This window comes from Anolis carolinensis, chromosome 3 (genome assembly GCF_035594765.1).
Source record: "Anolis carolinensis isolate JA03-04 chromosome 3, rAnoCar3.1.pri, whole genome shotgun sequence".
NCBI lineage: Eukaryota > Metazoa > Chordata > Lepidosauria > Squamata > Dactyloidae > Anolis > Anolis carolinensis.
Window position 1 is genome coordinate 227240444 of NC_085843.1, and position 20850 is coordinate 227261293.

The following is a 20850-nucleotide window of genomic DNA, read 5'->3' on the forward strand; positions in this document are numbered from 1 at the left end:
AGAAATAGACATATAACATATATGATGTAAAAGATTGTATTAAATTTCTAAAATTGGAGTTGTCACTTAAGTCTGGCTAGTGGCTAATATAAATGGAAAGCAGGGGCAATCAATTTGCATTTCAGGAATCCATATTCATCACTAATGTATAGAAAGAAGCATTTACATAATATAATCCATATACTTTCTGTTACACACAACACTTATTTAAAACTCAAAGAGGTTGTATATCATGATAACCATATTTGCATAATACCCCCCCACCAAGATGTACATGGGTATGTTCTAAAATAGAGACACTTGTTACCTATTATTCATTGTTATTTACTGGCCAAGAACACAGTAGAGTAAGCCATTAAGCCTGTCCAGTCCAGTCTTGTAGCTGTTTCTGAAAGAACGGAATTATATTAATGCCACATTAAGTATGTTGAGATTACAAATTAAACAGCTGGGATATAATTAAACACCAAGAATCAAGACATTCCTAGCTTGTGACCCTGTAGTTAGGAAACAATGCATTATAAACAGGAAAGGTCATTGAGAAATTTCACCTTTTTAAAATGGGCATTTGTCTGAAACATCCCCATATTTTGCTAAATACAAATATCAAGTAATGTGTCCAAGAAAGTTCAGATGGACACCCTTTGTTTGTAAGAAGTTTTTTTACAGAACATGAAATAGGGATTCTGTATTCAAATTTAGTTGTTGGGGGAGTGTGGTGTACATGAAATATACATATTGGACAAGTGTGGTGAAAGATACTGTCTAGGGAGAGAGGCTTCTGATGACCTTGCATATGGTGTTAGGCCCTGGAATACAGGATCTGATGAAGGTGGGGAAATAGGCTATTTAGTGGCAATGGGGGGGGGCTTCCCAGATTTAAGGCAAGAGCTTAAGAAACCCCTTTCCTGCGATCCTTTCCCTTCTCTCTTTAAGAGACAGCTGCTGTTCTGTTGTGGCCAAAAAAATTGGTGACAAAGTCCATGCTGTTACAGGTGTTCAAATCAACCAAACAAGCCGAAGGCAATTGTCCATAATGAATCCATACACAAGCCTACTATATAAGGTCTGGTTGCTGCCCTCATGTGCCTCCTTCTACTGGAATACCTTTGCTTAAATCACTAGTTTAGATTTGTTCTTTCTTACTGAAATTATTTGTTTATTTTGCTCATCTCATGCTGAAATTGCTGCCTAGGGCAACATTTTCTCCTTTTAGCTGGAATCACTTGTTTAGACCCACCAGAACAAAACAAAAAAAAAACTCATTAGCTCATTCTCTGGCTGTATCTATACTGCCATATCATATACTGTACTCTCAAACTTCAGTGCAGTTCAATGCTGTTAAATTTACCATATAAAGGCAGTCCTGTGTTACAAAAAAGTTAGGTTCTATAGGTTTGTTCTTAAGTTGAATTTGTATGTAAGTCAGATCAGGTACTTTTTTAAAGCATAACTCCAGACATTTTTTAAAGTTTTGGATAGCATAGGGCAGTGTTAATGTTTATTTTGCTATCTGTGCCCCTGTTCAGAAGATTGTACCTCAATTTCTGTCCTTGTGACAATTGGATTTTGAAAAGATAGAGTTGTCATGGAAACAAGGATTGGTGATAAAGCTTCAGTGGAGACACTTTTTTCCCATGATAACTCTTTCAGTACTGGATTTCCCTTCCCTGGTGATAGATTTTATCTCACTTCCTGTTATCTCACTCCCATTTGTAACTAGAAGTTAGATGTAAATCAGATGTTTGTAATTCAGGAACTGTCTGCAATGCAGTTTTCAAACTGGTTCCTCTTTACTTTTGCGATGGAACCCCAACAGAAGTAGCTGTATGTGGTGGGATAGGAGCCGACGGACTCTGTCGCCAAAGTAAGGAGTTGCTAGCGCATGGCACCAAAAAGTACCCCGCCTGATGAGGTCATTTGACTTTTCTTTAAAAATGCTGTCCAAGATGCTAAAACTATTCCATTGATATTGTTTGTGGATATCAATAGCTTCTAAAGAGTTCAGCTTACAACACAAAGTAATTTTACCACTGAAGCCAGGGGCAAGGCAAAGCCAAGCAATAGTGACAAAGCAAAAGTGGGTATTCTCACATGTATTCTAAGGAAGGAGCCCCCGGTGGCACAGCTGGTTAAACTGCCTAGCTACTGAACTTGCTGACCAAAAGGTAGTTGGTTCAAATCTGGGGAGAGGGGTGAGCTCCCACTGTTAGACCCAGCTTCTGCAAACCTAGAAGTTCAAAAACATGCAAATGTGAGTCGATCAACAGGTACCGCTCTGGCGGGAAGGGAACAGCGCTCCATGCAGTCATCCTGGCCACATGACCTTGGAGGTGCCTATGGACAATGTCGGCTCTTCAGCTTCGAAATGGAGATGAGCACCAACCCCCGGAGTCAGACATGACTCGACTTAATGTCAGGGGAAAAAAATTTATCTTTACCTATTCCAAGGAAACCAACACACACAGATCCATAGAAACTGTTACAGATTCCTTCCCAACATGTGTGCAAACATAAACATTTTCTTACATTCCAAACTTTAAAGTAGATAGGAATTGATTTAGAAATAGACCTGTAAGTATACATATGTAAATAACATTCATTTATTCACACAGATGGCAGGCATTATTGACCCAAACATATATCCAGGTAGTCACAAACTACCTCTTCCTGCCTACTTCTCTTTATAGCACACATAGGCACATGGCTGTTCACTCAAAGCCCCTTCCCCACAAACACAAAGCAGGCTGGTGGACAGACACATGTAGAAATTAAATAGAAATAAACTTTATTATGGTCCATGGACCTGCAGCTGTTAAGTGGATAACATACAGGAGTTTACAGAACATTCAAAACTGGGAAATGTGCTAAACAGACTCATAGTACACACATGTCAATTCACTGTCTCCTCATTTCTTCAATAAACATGCGCAGGAAGTAGTTATTAGACATCCTGTATATTCCCTCTCCCTCACTCATACTTTTGTAAAGCCTTGCCACATGCACATACCTTCTGAAAGGCTATCTCAAGCTCTCTTCCTCAGATTCCCATCCTGATCAACCAGTGGTCCCTTCTGCAATGAAACTTCTGAACATCTGTGACGTCCTTCCACACTTTGGAATCTTGATGCTGAAATGATCACATTATTTGCCCAAGATAATTGTTTAAGTATATACATATCACCCATTAAAAGTAGTTTCACTAAGTATTTTATATTGTTTGTGAATTACACTGAGTATATTATATTTTGCTCTTTCCAATTCTTTGAACAATGTAGTATATATTATTTCCAACCACCCCTACTTCTCTTAGTCATTTTATATTTGAAGAAAGAACCTCCTGAAAAATTAATAGAAAAGGAGTTTTTGATTTAGTACAATGAATGAAAAAATAATTTTCACTAAGAATTTTAGTTATTCAAATAGACCAAGTCTGCCATCCTGTATCTATCTACATGGAAATCCTATGCCCGTAACTCAAATAGACTAACTTTTTTACATAGGATATAGCTATATGTTTCTGTGTTCATACTCATATACATATAATAAAATGCAGATGATATGAGGAAGTCAGATTAACTTCAGAAATAGAAAAAAATGAAGTCATGCCAAAGGTGCCCAGAAGTCATAAAGTTAACACATTTTTATACACAGGAAAACTTTTGGTGTATATCATGTTGTGGTTTAGACAGAAGCATATAAGATTGTTTGTGGCATTTTAAACATGAAGTGTGAAATATATCAGGAGTTACATAAAAAAACGTGTAACAATATGCATGTCCAAGGGAGTGGACAAACATGTTTATTTTCAGAATTCCAGCTTGCAGGGTCTAGCCAATGTTTTGTTTTAATAAACAAACGTGATCCTGGATTTCAAAAATATCAGCTATAGAAGGTCGTTGGCTACATTTGGCATGATTCATAACATCTGACATTATTGCCATTTGCTCCACTGTGATATAATTCTTACCTGATTTATAACACTAAGGCAATGTAACATAAAAATATATTTCTTTATTCCATCCCTTGATGATCATAATAAACTTTACTTATTTTTTTTCAGTCACAACTGTACTCTTGATTTTCACAGGGTGGGCTGAATCAATTGTGGACTCAGGGTTGTTTAGTTAACAAGCCATGGGGAAGGAGAGTCGGAACTTACTTGAAATGATTTGGAGGGGATTAAAACATCTCAGTTATAATTAGAGTACTAGCCATTACTTTCCCCAAATGTAGTTAACTAAAACACAATGTGTAAATTCAACAAGCAGCATTTCATAGAGCTGTATCTATTTATTTCTTCATAATAATTCTACAACTTTAGTGTCTCTTTTCCCAGGTCTAGGATGGGGACCAGTAAAGAACCAGACATAGTCCACTTGGAGACAAAAACAGTGGATGGCCGTAAGTTCTTTTTCTTCTTTGTTGTGATTATACAAATACAGTGAGAGATAATACTGTACATTTCTCTTTGGATTTGGTCCAGGTCTTTTCCAAAAGTGGTAGCATTTCAGAAGTGCTCTGAAACTAAAGTCATTTTGTTTGTTTTGGGTTTTTAGAAGAGAAATGGGGAAGATTTGTAAGTCATGTTAAGGGAAAGCATAAAATGGAACAGCCAACAAGCATAAAATGTTTTCTTCCTGTGGACCGCTTCATTTGATTGGCTCTTTTCTAAAGATGTCACAGAAGGGTGTAAAATCCAAGGTCTGAATCATGGTTTTATTTGGTACAAACTACCTTGCAAACATTGAGAGAGCAGTGTGAAGTAGCAGAATGTTATAATTTTGACTGATAACATTCCCTGCCGTCAGTGGCTTTCCTTCTTAAGCTTTACAAAGAGTTACGAATAAGTATCTCTTGGCCTTACTTGTAAAAAAGAATCTAATGTTTATAACTGTGTTATCAGGGCTGCAATCTTATGCACATTCCACTTGGCTGTTGTTGCCACAAGCTCATAGGGCTTAGATTCAGCTATAGATTCAGCTGTTTATCCAGGTTGTGTCCAGGTCCTCCTGGACATGAATAACTTCCATATAAAAACAAAATCATTGCATTTTCAAGGGACAGAATAGAACAGACAAATCCATGATGTGGACAGAGGGTTAAAGTGCAGACATGGTTAACATTTTATTAGGAAAAACTTGGTATCCTGGCAAATTTTGAATAAGAGTTAAATGTAGGAAAAGACAGGAATTATTAGTGTCAATAAGAGAACTTTCTGCCACGGAGTGTGATGGAGGCTCCTTCTTTGGAGGCTTTTAAGCAGAGGCTAGATGGCCATCTGTCAGGGGTGCTTTCACTAGTGGTGGCCATGGTGAGAGCTGCCAAACTGTCCTCATGATCTACATGCAGGCTACACACACACACACACACACACAAGCAGATAATGATATACTAAGTACCTAACATATTTAGCTAAGAAATGCATCTCTCTTCAAAACTGGATTGAATGTTTGACAACAGAAACTCTTCTCCTGCCCTCACATAGCTCTTAAACACATAACTCGAAAAAAAATCTTACTGAAACCAATGGAGAATGCATAGCGTTGTGTGTTAAGGTGGTCTTTATTGTAGTTTGTAATTGGGTTTCAAAACAAAACCAGGACTTATCTAAGCCAGTAATTCTCAACCTTTGGTACTCCAGGTGTTTTGGACCTGGTGCTCCAGCCGGTCTGACAAGCTGTCAGAATTTGTGACAGTTTGCCAGACTGGCTGGGGCATCTGGGAGCTGAAGTTCCAAATGCTACTGAACTAAGCTATTCAGGTCCACAGTAACACCTTCTATTCTAGTTTCAAACTAGTATATTTTCAGCATTACCATTACAATTGAAATGGCATCTGTTGTTGGAAATGTGACTGCTGGAGATGAGAAGCATAACATTCCAATTACCGATGGGAGTAGGAAACATCTGTGCTAGAAATGGAACAAAATTAATTCTAGAGCTCTGCGATGGAATATATTAATTGACATGAATTAAGTGTAAGTGATGAGGTGCTTCCCGTGTAACTGGGTAAATAAAGATTCCACATGGATTGAATACCAAGAGAACAAGTGTTTTTGAATGCTTCCCTAACAAACCCCTTAAAGAAAAGAAATATTTAATTACTGTGAAAAGAGCTGTGAACACAATATTTATGCATCCTTCCGTACTATCCATTTCCCTCTTACTCAACAGTATCCTGTAATCTTAAAGGTTCTTCCTCTCTCTTCTATTAAATCAAAAAGAGAATTTTTGCAAATCAGAATAATGCTAGGCTTTGGGGGAAGGAGGCAACCAGAGTGCCTTTCCCTTCTATCTCTCCCCCCCCCCCACACACACACAATTGAAAATTCCAGTATCACATAAATCCTTAAAGGAATTAAAACTCCTTTTCCCATGGGCTAGTTATTTTCTGTTATCTCCTTAGACATTCACTCAAAATCCTACCTTATTTTATAAAGCACAGCTGTTCCTTCACTGATACACCTCTCAAAGATAACTGACCACACTGCATTATTGATACCATCCTAGAAATGGCTTTGCGGGACAGGGCTGGCAGATTACTGAATATCTTTATCCTGTAGATGAAAAAGCCGCAACTAATTTTGTCAGTGATTTAAACACGACATTGAGTCGGATCTTGGTGAAACAAGAACCGTGGCTTGCTCAGCTTGAGGATGATTGCAGTGTGAATCAACTATGCTGAAAACATTTGCTACTGCTATGATGTTCAACCAACCATTTGTGTGAAATTTTATTTACTCATGCTAAATTACTGAACTTTGAGTAAGAAATGGGAACTTTCCATCTGAAACTCTAATAATACAGTTATGTTTCAGATCATAATTTGTTTTACGTACGTCGATGGTATATCTCTGCTTCTATAAGAGAATTGGTATGTGGCTGTTAACTTGTCACTGTCACGCCCAAGGCTACGGAGCACCAAGAACCAGACACGGAGGCCAATAACTATCTAATATCTTTATTAAGGAAATATATAAGAATAATAAAAACAAGTAGAAAATGTAGTCCAGAAGCAGACCTATCTAATGAGGTCAAATATAGTCCAGAAATGTTTTGTCCAATAAATGATATTAGAGTTCAAAGTTAAATCCCAAACCGAAACACACACTATTGCCAAGCAATAGTGTGGGGAAACGTCCAGGGTCTTTCAGGGTCCAAGGTAAAAATCCACAACAAGGTACGAGGGCAAGACTTGATTCTTGGAGCAAGGTCCGTGGCTAGGAGCAAAGCGAGGCAATTCTTGAATACTTGGAAAGACAAGGCAGTTCTTGAATACTTGGATTGGCAAGGCAAGGAAGCTGAGTTGCGGACTTGCGAAGTCCACACTAGACTGGGACACCAAATCACTCCTGAAGCTGCTCTGTTGACTCCGCACAGATCCAACCGTGCCAGGCACCTATATCTGGGTCTCGTTTTCCCGCCAAACAGGTGTCCAGCGTTCTCTTTCCCTAGAGAACGGAAAATGAAACCCAGTTTTCTCCAGATGTGAGGCTCCCTAGATTTTCCCAAGGGAAGCATGGCTAATCAATGTCTTGTTTAGCTGCGATTCTCAGACTCCTGCGAATCTGCTCCCTTTCTCTCCTTTCCGCAGTATAGGACTGTCTCCTGGCAAAAGGAGGCGAGGATTGCTCAAGGTCTTTTTTAATTGCTTCTTGGGCAAAAACATCAACATCGGGCATCCAAGCAGAGGCTGGATGGCCATCTGTCGGGGGTGCTTTGAATGCGATTTCCTGCTTCTTAGCGGGGGGTTGGACTGGATGGCCCATGAGGTCTCTTCCAACTCTACTATTCTATGATTCTATGATTCTATGATCTGAAAGGATTCCGGCTGTTGTTGATCCGGAGAAAACCCCATGTTTTCATCCTCATCTGCCACAGGGACACTAGGAGCGGGACTGCAAGGCCCATGAGTCATCACAGTCACAGCATATTTCTCATATTCTCCCCACCTTGACTCAATGATTAGGCAGTTTGGGATTATGTTAGACTGCTCTGTATTCTGTCTAGTCTAGTATGGCTACCATTACAATATTCCCAGTAAGTATGAGCAGTTGTTAGACCTGCACAGGAAGAGAGAAAAGTACATTGCGTAACCTTGGGTCACAAAAGGCCAAACTGCATGGTGTGTTATTCATGCTTTTTAAAAATGGACTAGAACTGGCTATTTCTTATGTTGAAGAAAAGGTAACTGTGGGGCCCCATGATATTTCCTACTGCCAGAGAACTGCCAATATTGTTCTTTTTTTGCTGCGTTTGTCCCAGTGATATTGTGTTCAGTATCTGCACTTCTGAGGGCAAATAACAGCAGGGACTACAATCCTATGCACTGTTATATGGGATTAACCCTTCTTGAACGTAACAAGATACCTCTGAAATATAAACGTATACACATAGGTTGCTTCTCAAATGTGAGACAGTGTGATGCTTTCCAGCCTCTTCATATGGAATTGACCACTATAGCTCTTTGTCTCCATAACTTACCAAAATGATGAAGGAATAATACTTCACAAAGGTTGGCCCAAAAATCCAGTCTTTGTAGCATCATAGAGTTGGAAGTTACTGTCCAGTGTCGTGCTATGCAGGAATTCACAGTCAAAGCACTCCTGACAGATGGCCATTAAACCTCTGTTTGAAAACCTCTAAAGAAGAAGACTATGCTTTATTTCAAAGCAATGTATTCCAACAGCTCTTACCGCCAGAAAGGCCTTTTTAATATTCAAGTGAAATCTCTTTTCCTGCAATTTGAATTTATTGTTCCTTGTCCTAATCTCTAGCACAGCAGAAAGCAAGTCTGCTCCATCTTAAATATGACAGCTTTTCACACATTTAAATTTGATTGTCATGTCACCTCTTAATCTTCTCTTCTCCAGATGAAACATTTCCAGATCTCTAAGCTCCTTCTCTTGGGCATGGCTTCCAGACCTTTGATAATTTTGATCATTCTCCTCTGGATATGTTCCACCTTGTCAAAATCTTTCCGAAACTGTGATTTTCAGAACTGGAGTCATGATTTAATGTGAATTCTAATATGTTCATTCACAGGCATAGGATTGGTGATAAAGCCACCCATGTCTTTCCCCAACTGGACTAGCAGTTCAGTTGTCCATCTGAAGGAGAGCTGGCACCCTTCTATTCCCACCCCCATTTTCTAGCCACAATGTATTAAGCCCAGTTGGGGAAGATGACTCTGTGCAGAGGCAGGGCCTACTGAACCATTTATCACATCTGAAGGAACAGGATTCACTGGACCAATTTTCTTCTAACCTGACATTTTTTTCTAACATGTAGACATGCCCCTTCTGGTAGAGAGAAATATCTGTCCCAGATCTTTAGAACTGTTCTAGAGCAGTGGTTCTCAACCTGTAGGTCCCCAGATATTTTGGCTTTCGACTCCCAGAAATCCTAACAGCTGGTAAACTGGCTGGGATTTCTGGAAGTTATAGGCCAAAACACATGGGAACTCACAGGCTGAGAACCACTGTTCTAGAGAATGATAGAGCTATTTAAGCTGGAAAGAATGTGCGTCTTTCTCACACCAGAGGTACTAGTAAAGTAACAACTCAATGGCTTATTAGTGATATTAAATAAAACACATTTAATGGCAAAGGGAAAGCTAGAAGTTAAGTAAAATAGGACCTTTCTCTGCCCAAACATGCCATGCCACAGTCAGCGCCTTACAAAATAGAAAAGATTTAGCCAGACTGAAACCCTAATGAGTTATTTCTGTTAATCACAAAGGGACCCACATTTTATGAAATACAATGATATTCCATCTGTAAGAGGTCTGTATATTTAAGAGTTAAAAACAAAGCTGCAATGGGCCATGTTCATTACACAATTAGTTGCCCTTTTTTTGGTGAAGAAAAAAACATGAGTTTTAAAATCTTTTTTCTCTTCCATTTCCTTTCCCTTTTATGTTCTCTTTGTTTCCATCAAAACATAGCTTTCAGGAATCCACTGTGATGATCTAACTATACATGTTTTGTGGTTCAAAGATATTCATATTCTCCACTGTTGTCACTGGAAATTATTGTCTAATTGAAGCAGCTACTAGTACTTGAAGGAAAATGTAAAAAAAAAAAAGGGGGCTAGATTAGAATAGGCAGCATACAAGCTGAAATAGAATTAAGGATCTTGATCTCTATAGAAAGCATACTTTCCAAATCAGCTATGTATAGTATGCCTATTGCACTTTGTAGCACAGTTAAGCAAGTACCAACATTTGGGTCTAATTCAGCCAATGCTGGGAAGTAGCAGAATGTTATAATTTTGATTGATAACATTCCCTGCTCTTGGTGGCCTTCCTTCCTAAGCTTTACAAAGGGTTACGAATAAGTATCTGTTGGCTTTACTTGAGAACAGTTTTGCATTGAACTAACCATAGATTCAGTGGTCTACATACAATGCCATTTAATTGTATAATGCATCTTATAGACTCAGAGGATTTGAAGAGATCACAAGGGTCACACAGTCCAACCCCTGCCATGCAGGAACACCCAATCAAAGCACCCCTGAAAGATGGTCACCTTTTCTGCTTAAAAACCTCCAGAGAAGAAGACTCCACCACATTATATTCAATTGCTGAACAGCTCCTACCATCAAGAAGTTATTCCTAATGGTTAGGTGGAATCTTTTTTCCCCTGTAACTTGAATCCAATGTTCAGTGTCCTAGTCGTAAGTGCAACAGAAAATAAACTCATCCCCTTGTCCTTTCTATACTCTTTCCTGGTCTACCATGTGCTCTCAAAGACCTCACAGTTTCAGGTCCAGGCATGGATTAAGAATAGCACTAAGACAAGTAGGTTAGTAGCAGTAGCATCACTAGGGTTGGTATCATCCAGAGTAGTAGCTCATGGTGTCAGTCCCATTGGCCTCTTCCTGCACCAAATCAGGAAAATACTAAAAACTGAGACAAAAGTCAGTGACTATATATTTAAAAAACCCAGCAACAATGAAAAGAACAATATGTACTTATAGCAAATGCAGATGAAATCCTGTAAGTGGAAGAACCATTGAAACTGGGTAATAATGAAAGCTCTGACTGAAGCACATGTACATTAGAAGGATGGAAAATTAAACTGCATGGATTTTTAGTTATGTAAGTATATTGATATAGCACAGTGGTTCCCAACCTTTGGGCCTCCAGATGGTTTGGCCTTCAACTTCCAAAAATCCCAGCCAGCTTACCAGATGTTAGGAACTGTGGGAGCTGAAGTCCAAAACACTTGGAGGCTCAAAGGCTGGGAACCACTGATATAGCACATATATGATGGACTTAAGAAAGATGTTTCTGTGGTATCTAATTAAAAGGATATGCACAAATGTTTATAGACACCATTTTAATGTCACCCATTCTAATGGTGTCACCTGGTGCAGGCCACACAGCCCTAGTGATGTCACAGAACTGGCGAGGAAGTATTTTGTTTCTCTTTTCTTTTTTATGTTGTCTAATCCTCATTATGATCATTAATTTGTTGCCTAAATGTATATTTGTGGCTTAATTAAGGGTATTAAGAGCAAAACATTTTTAAAAAATGTGTTGCATATGTTTGTGTGATTTCAGATGCACAGTACATCACTTGCAGGATGCAGAACTGCTCTGAAGCTGTAAGAAGTAAACCTTTCCCAGGATACATTGACTCTGACTCCCTCATTGTCCAGGATGATTATGTGTTTGTTCAGGTCTGAAACAGCTTTTTCACTGATTGATTGCAAATCATTTGTCTTCTTTTCCTGTATTTTAATCTCCCTTCCCCCACACCTGCAACAAAACTGCTTGAGTGAGTGCTACATTTCAGTGCCACAAATCCAAGCATCGCTACCATTGGGAAGCTAATTATTTCCTCTGCCTCTATCTCGAGTACCTTATCAACACAGGGGTCATGGGGGAGGGGAGGATTTGCCTAGTGTGTGTGATGTCTGCAAAAATAAACTTTCATGCCAATCAGCCTGCCTCATCTTACATTCTAGGAGTATCCTCCTATCTCACCAGGTTTTTAAGTTTGTATGCCAGAATCTGATATCTCAGTCTCAACAGACCAATCAAGCTTTTTTCTATTAGTTTGAAATAGGGGAAAGAAGGGGTTGAGGGAGAGAAATGGAAACGGAGTGCTTGAGAGGAGTAATCAGGCATGATTGTCATGCATGGGCTATGATTATTGCGAAAAGGATGGAGATGAGATATATTCAGCTGAGCTATGTTCCAGGTGAAAGCCAGAGAATATATCTGAACAGTTTCGGGTTTCATTATCCTCCTGCTGCTGTCCATTTTGTAAAAAAGAAAGAGGAAATAAAGTGCAAGCAGAGTGGAGATGAGCTGTAAATTGTCTGTCTTCAAACCTTTTTCATGAGACTCTGAGGTTTCTGGCTCATTTCAGAGAATACATTCCAGCTTGGGCAATGTGTAGTTCTGGTTTTGGAACTGAGACTATACCTCCTCTTTTGGATTTTTCACTAAATTGTTATATTCATGCTTCTCCAGATAAAAGAAAAAGAAGCAGGCATAGTAAACAAACCCCATAATAACTGCAAGACCACTTAGAATGTATAGGAATCCTGTAGTATTTTTGCCATTGAAATCAAGAAGTTGGCAGCATAAGTTTTTCTAGACTTATGTCAACTACCTCAGATGCATATTGCATCTACTTGCACTCAAGGGAGTAGATTTAAGTCTCTGAAAGGTTATTCTAGTGACTTTCTTTCAGTTAGTTTCAAAAGTGCTACAAGATCCCTTTGCATACTGATAATCCAAACTGACACACCTACCATATGTATGAGTGTATAAGTAAACATCATATATAACGCCAAAGGCCAGAATTATGGATTTGATATGACCCATTCTGCAAAGGAGGGAAAGTGCCAGTGTCATTTCAGAGTGGCTGTTGTCCTTTGCCACCACTGCTATTTTCCCATGCAGGCATTCAAAAAGATCAGAAATGGTGCCACTGTGGAGAGAATAGAGGGGGTGCTTCTTTTAGCTTTCTTGCCGTTCACCACTCTGTTAAGTGAAGGGAATAATTCCCTTTTTGATAAGAGTTAAGCTAAAATACATTGACCTATGGATGCATTGGTCCAAGTTTATTAGGTTGATTTTTGACTAAAATTTCTAGACTTACAAATGAGTAAGTTTGAATGCAACCATCTAGAACAGTGGTTCTCAACCTGGGGTCCCCAGATGTTTTTGGCTTTCAACTCCCAGCTGGTAAACTGGCTGGGATTTCTGGGAGTTGTAGTCCAAAACACTTAGGGACCCACAGGTTGAGAACCACTGTTTGTGAGCCTCCTTAAGTATTGAGGAGCACATCAAGCATATTAATGCAGTTGCAGTGCCAAAATCAAGAGATTAATCTTTCTGTGGGCCCATGACAGAACCTTAATAGAAAAGGCAATGCTATAAGGACCAAATGTCCTGACACAACTAAGGCAGCTTCCTATATGATCCCACCTTCTTGCCACCTTGATGATATGAAAGATATACAAGTTTGTAAAGTTCATATCCTAATTAGAAAAAGAATAAATTAGAAATATGTGTATTAAGTTAATATAACAAAACAAATTATTGTGCCAATTGTTTTCTTCTTGATGGCCAAATCTATAGTGTGTGTGTGTGTATGGTGGGGATATGATTACATATGAACCAGTGTGGTATTATGCACTGAATGTTCATTCATGATTGTTGAAACTCCTTAGATGGCCATGGGCAATTCAAACTCTTTCAGTTTCAAAGAAAAGCAACAATTCTGAACAAATCTTGCCAAGAAAACTCTTAAGATTGTTTTACCTTACAGTTACTATAAGTCTGAAATGCCTTAGATGTAAAGAGCAACAACTACTACAGTATTGCATCCATATTGAACTGTATACTATAGCCATAGGTTTTATTTTTTAGGAATGAAATGATACAGTTTCAGGGATTGGGTCAGAGTGACTTCCCCTGAAGAATATTTCAAAACAAAACAAGTTTTTACTTATTTTTCTGTAATTTTGGTATTTAGGGACATTTTGGTTGAAGATTTTTTTTAGTACAAACATGCTCTATTGTACACAATATTTTGTATTAAATGCTCTTTTTGAAAAAAAAGTTAAATTAAAAAAACTAAACAAGTAAAAAAATGATGAGGATATTCCCCATTATGATTCTTTTGGATTTATCTTAACTGTGTACCTCTTATCAAATAACAAAAGATGGTCTTAAAACTCTAATTTAAATAAAGACAAAACACATATAACTCTTTCCTGGCTTATATTAAGCAAAACTATAGAACAAGTGGCAATCAAAATAGGTTAACCAATGTTTTATATTTAACAATATTAAGATGTTATAGTTCCTTAACCTCTGGCAGCAGCCAATTCTTTTATGGTTTTACTTAATCCAAGCTTAATGTAAATTCATATTTGACTCATTCTTTGTGAAATGGGGAATAAAGGTTTCCCTTGTGTTTTTGGACTAAGGTTTTGTCTACAATGCAGGAAATATTTTCATGTCTACCACATGTTGAAAATATTGCTGGTTCTGGCACATTGTAACAAAACCTGTGTTAAATAAATGGGCCACTCTGTAAAATTTAGAGCACTTACCAGCTCTTGATAGATCTGGGCAACACTATAAGACCTTGCATTTGGGGAGGAAAGTTTTTTTTGACAATGACTAGAACATGAAGCTTTTGCCATTATACTCTTATGCCCCAATTGTTCTCTATAAAAAGCAAGCACTATTGACTTAAGTATCACAATTGTAGCATGCTCAGGATCCAGAAGATAACATCCAGGCATTAGTATTTGAAGGTTTCACTGTGCCCTTTTGTCTTTCTGTACAAACAGTCTGAATAGCTTACACTTAATACTGTCAGTTTCCATTGCTGACAACCAGAATGATGGCTATTTTGTCTCCTGCTGTAACTGCAGTATCATTTTTTGTGCTGTTACAGGCATATCCCTCTTTCTAGCATGCTTGCTATTTTCCCTGTGCCATAAAAAAATGAAACAGCGATAATAATAACCTTGATAATAAAAGAAAATGTTATATATTGTAGTTGACATCAGGAGGCCGGCCTCATTACTACGTATCCTATCGGAGAAATGCATTTTCACAGATGAAGTTTCCCAAATATGCCTTGCCAAAGGTAAGTAATTATGTCTATACACACACACACACACACACACACACACATTTACTTTGAGATCATACTCATATCAAACCTTGTAGTGTCTGAGCAGATGATTCAAGAATGGCTTAATTGATACACACAGTTTCTTTTCAAGAAAATGTTCCAGCAGCAATAGGGAAAACCCTCAATAAGGTCAGTATTGCAGGTGTCCAAGGACATCAGTTCAAAACCAGTTTGATTTTTATGTTAGTCAGAAAGTAATTAATCTTGCATTTTCCTCTTTGATGATGCTTAGGGTTTTATATTATTAAAATGTTCCCTCGCCCACATCTCCCAGTGCCGATAGAATCCTCATTTTGCTTTATTAATGGAATTTAATGTCAATTAAAGAAACAACTGCATTGCTTTGCCACTTCAAATCTTCCATAATTAAGAAAAATGAAGAATTAGAACATAGCCTGAAAGGATATTATTGTTTTGGGGGAGGGGGGGGTGGTTGGATCTGCGCATTTAAGGGAAAAAAACCAATAGGGAAGAAAGAAGCCTATTTCACATTAAACTGACCAAGGTTTTTGAATTCAATATTTCAAAGGGTCAGAGAAATCACTGTTGAACAGTTCTGTTTTTCTCCAATTAGTTCCATTGTATGATGATTCAGAAATATTATCTTTGGAACTGCCTGCCAAGTTCAAGGTTCTGCAAAATTCAGATATGTAATGACCAGAAGCCAGTTAATGAAGTACATTCTATACCGAGGCATTAGGCCTTGGTAATATCAGCATCCTTGACTCCACCTGTTTAGGATTAGCTGTTAAACATTTTGGCCCTTGTATAAAGGGTTTCTCTTTAATTTTAGAATATAATAAGCCTTCTACTTTATGAAAATCTACACTTTTGGTTTAATATTTGAAGTTCCTAAATCCAGTCAAATGGTTTCAGAATGTCATTACCCCTTCAAATGATACTGACACAGGAGTGATACCCCCGGGGTTGAAAATGTTAAGAGAAAATTTATCCTGTCAAATCTCATAATTGTTAGTCAAGTGCTTATTTGTGAGAGGCGTTTAAAATCATCAAAACCTTTTCCATCCAGTTATTGTAATGGACATGCTAAAGGTCACTTGGAAATGCCAAATGGCAGCTCACTTGGGCCATTTCAGTAAAGGTTGTTTGCAATCAGACAGTCAGATTTTCCAAAAATGTTTAATCTCCTTCTGCCCATCTTCTCTAATGTCTATGAAAAATTCAGTCAGGTCACTCGCTTATTGATTTAAGTTCTGTTAACAGCAAAGACATAGCCAACTGGAATGTAAAAATCAATTTTGTAAGATATAGGGTTCTTCAGTTAAATTCTAGTAGTTATACCAGCATGAATCATCTACAGCAGCTTTTCTCAACCTGGGGGTCGGGACCCCTGGTGGGGGGTCATGAGGGGGTATCAGAAGGTTTGTCAAAGTCTATCAGAAAACACATATTTCTGATGGTCTCAGGAACCCCTTTGGCAGAGAAGGCTGAAGATCTCTTTGCCTGTTCTTCTCTTCCTTTTTGGGAACAGACAGGGAATCCTCCCTCCAGAAGCCCTCCTCCTGCTGTGATTGGTCAGCCTCTGAACTGGCCTCTCAGCTAAGGGGAGGGCTGCTTCTGAGACTCCAAGTGGAGAGGGGATAACAGGCAGTGTGGTATGCATGCATGGGAGATTGAAAGATTGGCCACAATTCTACTTGTCAAACTAATGTAGGAGGCCTGTAGGCAAAATCCCCATACAGTTCACCACTCACTACCCTAGGATACATAGTTTTGCTACAATATTCCCCTTTAATATTGATCTCAAGACTGATGGACACCATGGGGAGAGATGAATGAAGTGACAGCCCCACAGCCAGACATAGACCAATATCATTTTCTGCCAAAATCCACTAAAGGAGCTATCACAGGAAAACTGAGTCCTTGGAGGGATTTTGGTTGTTACAGAATGTTGAAGAGAGTACTAAATTCTTCAATGACAAAAAAAGATATACATACATATAAAGTGGACTTATGTTAACTGGATGCTGGCCACCAACGCCACACATTTATAAAAGACTGAAGTCAGGTTTGAAGAAAAAGAGAGGAGCACAATATCTTAGCAACTGCAAATTCCAACATTGGACATGTACCCAGCTCCACATTGACAAGGGAGTAATCTTTTTCTTATGCTGGAATAGAAAACTTGTTTGCAGATGGATATATGTTGTTTCTTCTACCACTGTTACTTGCCTGATCCTTAGGGACTTGTTCAAATTCCTTTCATATCTTCTGTTGCCTCAAGTCAACATGAAACTGAGTATGTAGGCTTGCTCTTTGAGAGCATTAGTTGCACTTAGTTGAAGTCACAGGAGGATTACATTGTGGTACACTTTAGCTGTGAAGAAAACATCCAGGAACTACTGCATTCATTTCTGATTCTTTATATTTTCCTCTATTGCCAGGTACTGACTACTTTATCTCAATTGGCAAGAGTGTATTTTTTCAATACATATATTTAGAAATTTCAGAGTTGCTTTGCAGCTCCTACCACAAGGAGTATATGGATGGAAGTAGGTGTCTTCTCTGCACTCACAACAAATTCTGCATAACTTTGGGCTCTTTGGGACTCAGCTCTATCATAAAGATTGACTCTGTTATGCAGTATTTATGGACTAAGACAACTTTAGAGGTGTCATTTTTAGCTCTTTTCTCAAACTAGTTCGACTCTATCTTGGATTTCAGATACCAGCCAGCAAAATGTGCAAGGCATGTGCAAAAAAGAACGAAGCAGTAAACAACATTTTTCCCATATGCTAAGACCATGCTGTCATAGTTTCCTTTTCTCCCCGAGGCAGCGTCTTGACAGCCCCAGGATTTCTTCCCAATTGTTGAGTAAAATATTAGCTGACTTAATTCCTGGTTAGAGAAAAAACACATATTAAATATTTCCGAAGCAACTTCATCTGATGTAGCATGCCACTTTCCTTAACAAGACCCAAGAGTCCCTCTCTGTCACCCAGCACAAGAAACAGATGTTGCTGAATTCACCTACAGGGTGATATTTAAGGCAACAAGGTGCTTCATTACAATTTCACAACATCTTCAAAGGATGAGCAGCTAAATCTGTATGCACAGAGCTACAGTGGAAAAGGCGTGTTGAGGATGCTGTTATCAAAGCAGGTGGCTGCCTTTATTAAAAATGAACAAAGCACAGCACAGTCAAAAGGAAATGAAACAAGCAAGGCCCTTTATGACTAGAGAGTCTTTAATCTCTTTCAGCTCAATTACTTTGCCCAAATAAAATCAATGGTGTAAAGAGTTCTTAGAGGCCATAACAAGTTGTGAAATTGAGGGGTGGAATTTTGGTAGAAAGACAAAGCAGCTTGATCGCTGGATTTCTACCTTTGAGGGGTTTACGGTGAGAATTTCAGCATTTAAACTCTCAGTTACAAATTGTATGAGAAATAGTTATTTTCATTTATGTGTGTATGTGCCTTCAAGACACCTGATATGGTGACCCTATACATTTGATAGGTTTTTCCTAGGCAAGGAAGACTCAGAGGTGGTTTTGCCTGCTCCTTCTCTGAAATATAGTCTGGGGGATACCTGGTGGTCATTAGTGATCTTCCACTCAAGTACTAACAAGAGCTGACACTGCTTAACTCTCAAGATCACATGAGATCTGATATCTTCATGGCATTTAGACTGTAATCATTTAGACTGTATTCATTTACATATTTTTAAAAGAAAAGGAGTTAAGCATTGTTTACATGGTCCCCCAGCCCCCAATAGATATAATTAAGTTTATGGATCACTGGCACACAACATTTCATTTCTTCTCTTCCATTCATGCAAATGGGTAGCATTGCTTTTCTAGCCACTATCCTTTGCAGTGTCTCTTATGTTTGAACTTTCCTATCCTGTTGAAATCATTAGTATTTCTGATTCTTATAGCTCTAGAAATGGTTCTGAATTCTTATGGATTCTTATATTCAGAAAACTAGTCACTTTTCACCAGTGAGTTGTTAGGGCAAAAAAACCCTGGCATCAATGGGATGAAGGAAAAGCCCATGTGTTGAAAATTAAAATAGACTGGGCTGTTGTGCATTTTTCGAGTTGTATGGCCATGTTCCAGGAGCATTCTCTCCTGACGTTTCACCCACATCTATGGCAGGCATCCTCAGAGGTTGTGAGGTATATCGGAAAACTAAGCAAGAGAGCTTTATATATCTGTGGAAGGTCCAGGGTGGGAGAAAGGACTTGTCTGTTGAAGGCCAGTGTGAATGAAAGCCTTCGACAACACATAAAAATAAACACTTGAAAATGGTTATGATCATATATGAGATATTGCATTCCTACTATTAAATTCATCAAACTGGGAAGTTTCCCAGATCAACTGAGATAAGGGCATTCATAGCATGTTGGTGAGTTAGAAAGCACTGGCTTTTTGCCTCTGCAGTCACCTCATCACATTCCTGCCCATCCGGTTGTTTTTCCCCCTCTCTCCATTGAAAGGCATAAAAGCCAGGCAGACGGATGGCATCTTAATGTTGACTATCCTGCAGAGCTGTATAATGGGGAATTGTGAAGGCTGGTGCTGCAGTAGTTTTGTAAGCAGGCATATAGAAAAGGTGTCACAGCCAGTGTCAGAAGGGTATTTGCTAATTGGAAGAGAACTTTCTCTTCATTTCTTTCAAAAGACAAGAGGTGTTTTTATTTCTCTTGGAAGAGAAAGGATGATGATGATAGAGCTTTCCTCCCCATCTCTCTCCGTATTTAGCTTCTCCATGTCAGTGAGAAGATTGTTTCATCGTATGATTTACCCAGCAGAAATAACAGGTGAATTACTGAATCTGACAGAAAGAATAAGGGCCATATTATGTAGTGCATCTGAGTGGTATTTGTTGCACATGACAAGTTTGCTGACAATTTCTCAGCCTGGTAACATATAGAAGGAATAAAGAATAAAGAATAAAGGAATGTAGCAGAAAATCAATGTTAACTCACAGTGTCCAAGAACAGACACCAGCTATTCCTTCTTCTCATGGTTGAAATAATACCAAATGGGGACGAAATCCACCCTAGTTTTCCATGGACCAAGAGGTCACCTCCTCCTTCCTTTTTCATAATAGCCTTGAATTTTTGTGTAAATGGATAGATGTTTTGAAATTGACAAACTGATTATTCTTGAGCCAAACAGGAATATTAGTTCAATCAAATTGTAAGTCTTAATCAGAAACTGTCAATAAAAAGGAAACAATTGTTGCAAATGTCCAGTTGACTAACCCTAGATTCTGTAGTTTAGCATTTCTTAGAAGGCATGAAAATGCTGCATTCTCTCTCATCCTGTAAATGAAGAAGCTTGTCTGAGTTTAAGCAGTGGCTGTATCTGACAAAAATCCAAAAAGTATTCCTCTCATATTTTCAAAACAGATCTTAAGGAAAAATACTATTTAGACTGCAGTTTCCCGAATTAAATACACCAGTGGTTCTCAATCTGTGGGTCCCTAGATGTTTTGGCCTTCAACTCCCAGAAATCCTAACAGCTAGGAGTTGTAGTCCAAAACACCTGGGGACCCACAGGTTGAGAACCATTGTACTGCACCAACGCCAATATCTGAAGCCTAAAAGTGTGTGTGGATCATGTATTGCAAGTCATGTATTGACTCAATGAATTACACAGAATTTTCCTAGGCAAGGAATACTCAGGGTCAGTTTGTTAGTTCCTTTGT

General features: G+C 38.6%; 1 protein-coding gene across 4 annotated transcripts in view; it reads left to right on the plus strand.

The window, feature by feature from the left end:
* The window catches only part of sorcs1 (sortilin related VPS10 domain containing receptor 1), a 597151-nt gene that overhangs the window by 475847 nt on the left and 100454 nt on the right, over positions 1-20850 (plus strand). For all 4 annotated transcript variants that reach the window (XM_062976277.1, XM_062976275.1, XM_062976278.1 and 1 more), the window contains exons 6-8: positions 4340-4404; positions 11569-11687; positions 15038-15127. In XM_062976277.1, the coding sequence (XP_062832347.1) occupies positions 4340-4404; positions 11569-11687; positions 15038-15127 (274 nt within the window). The remainder of the gene's footprint in view (positions 1-4339; positions 4405-11568; positions 11688-15037; positions 15128-20850) is intronic.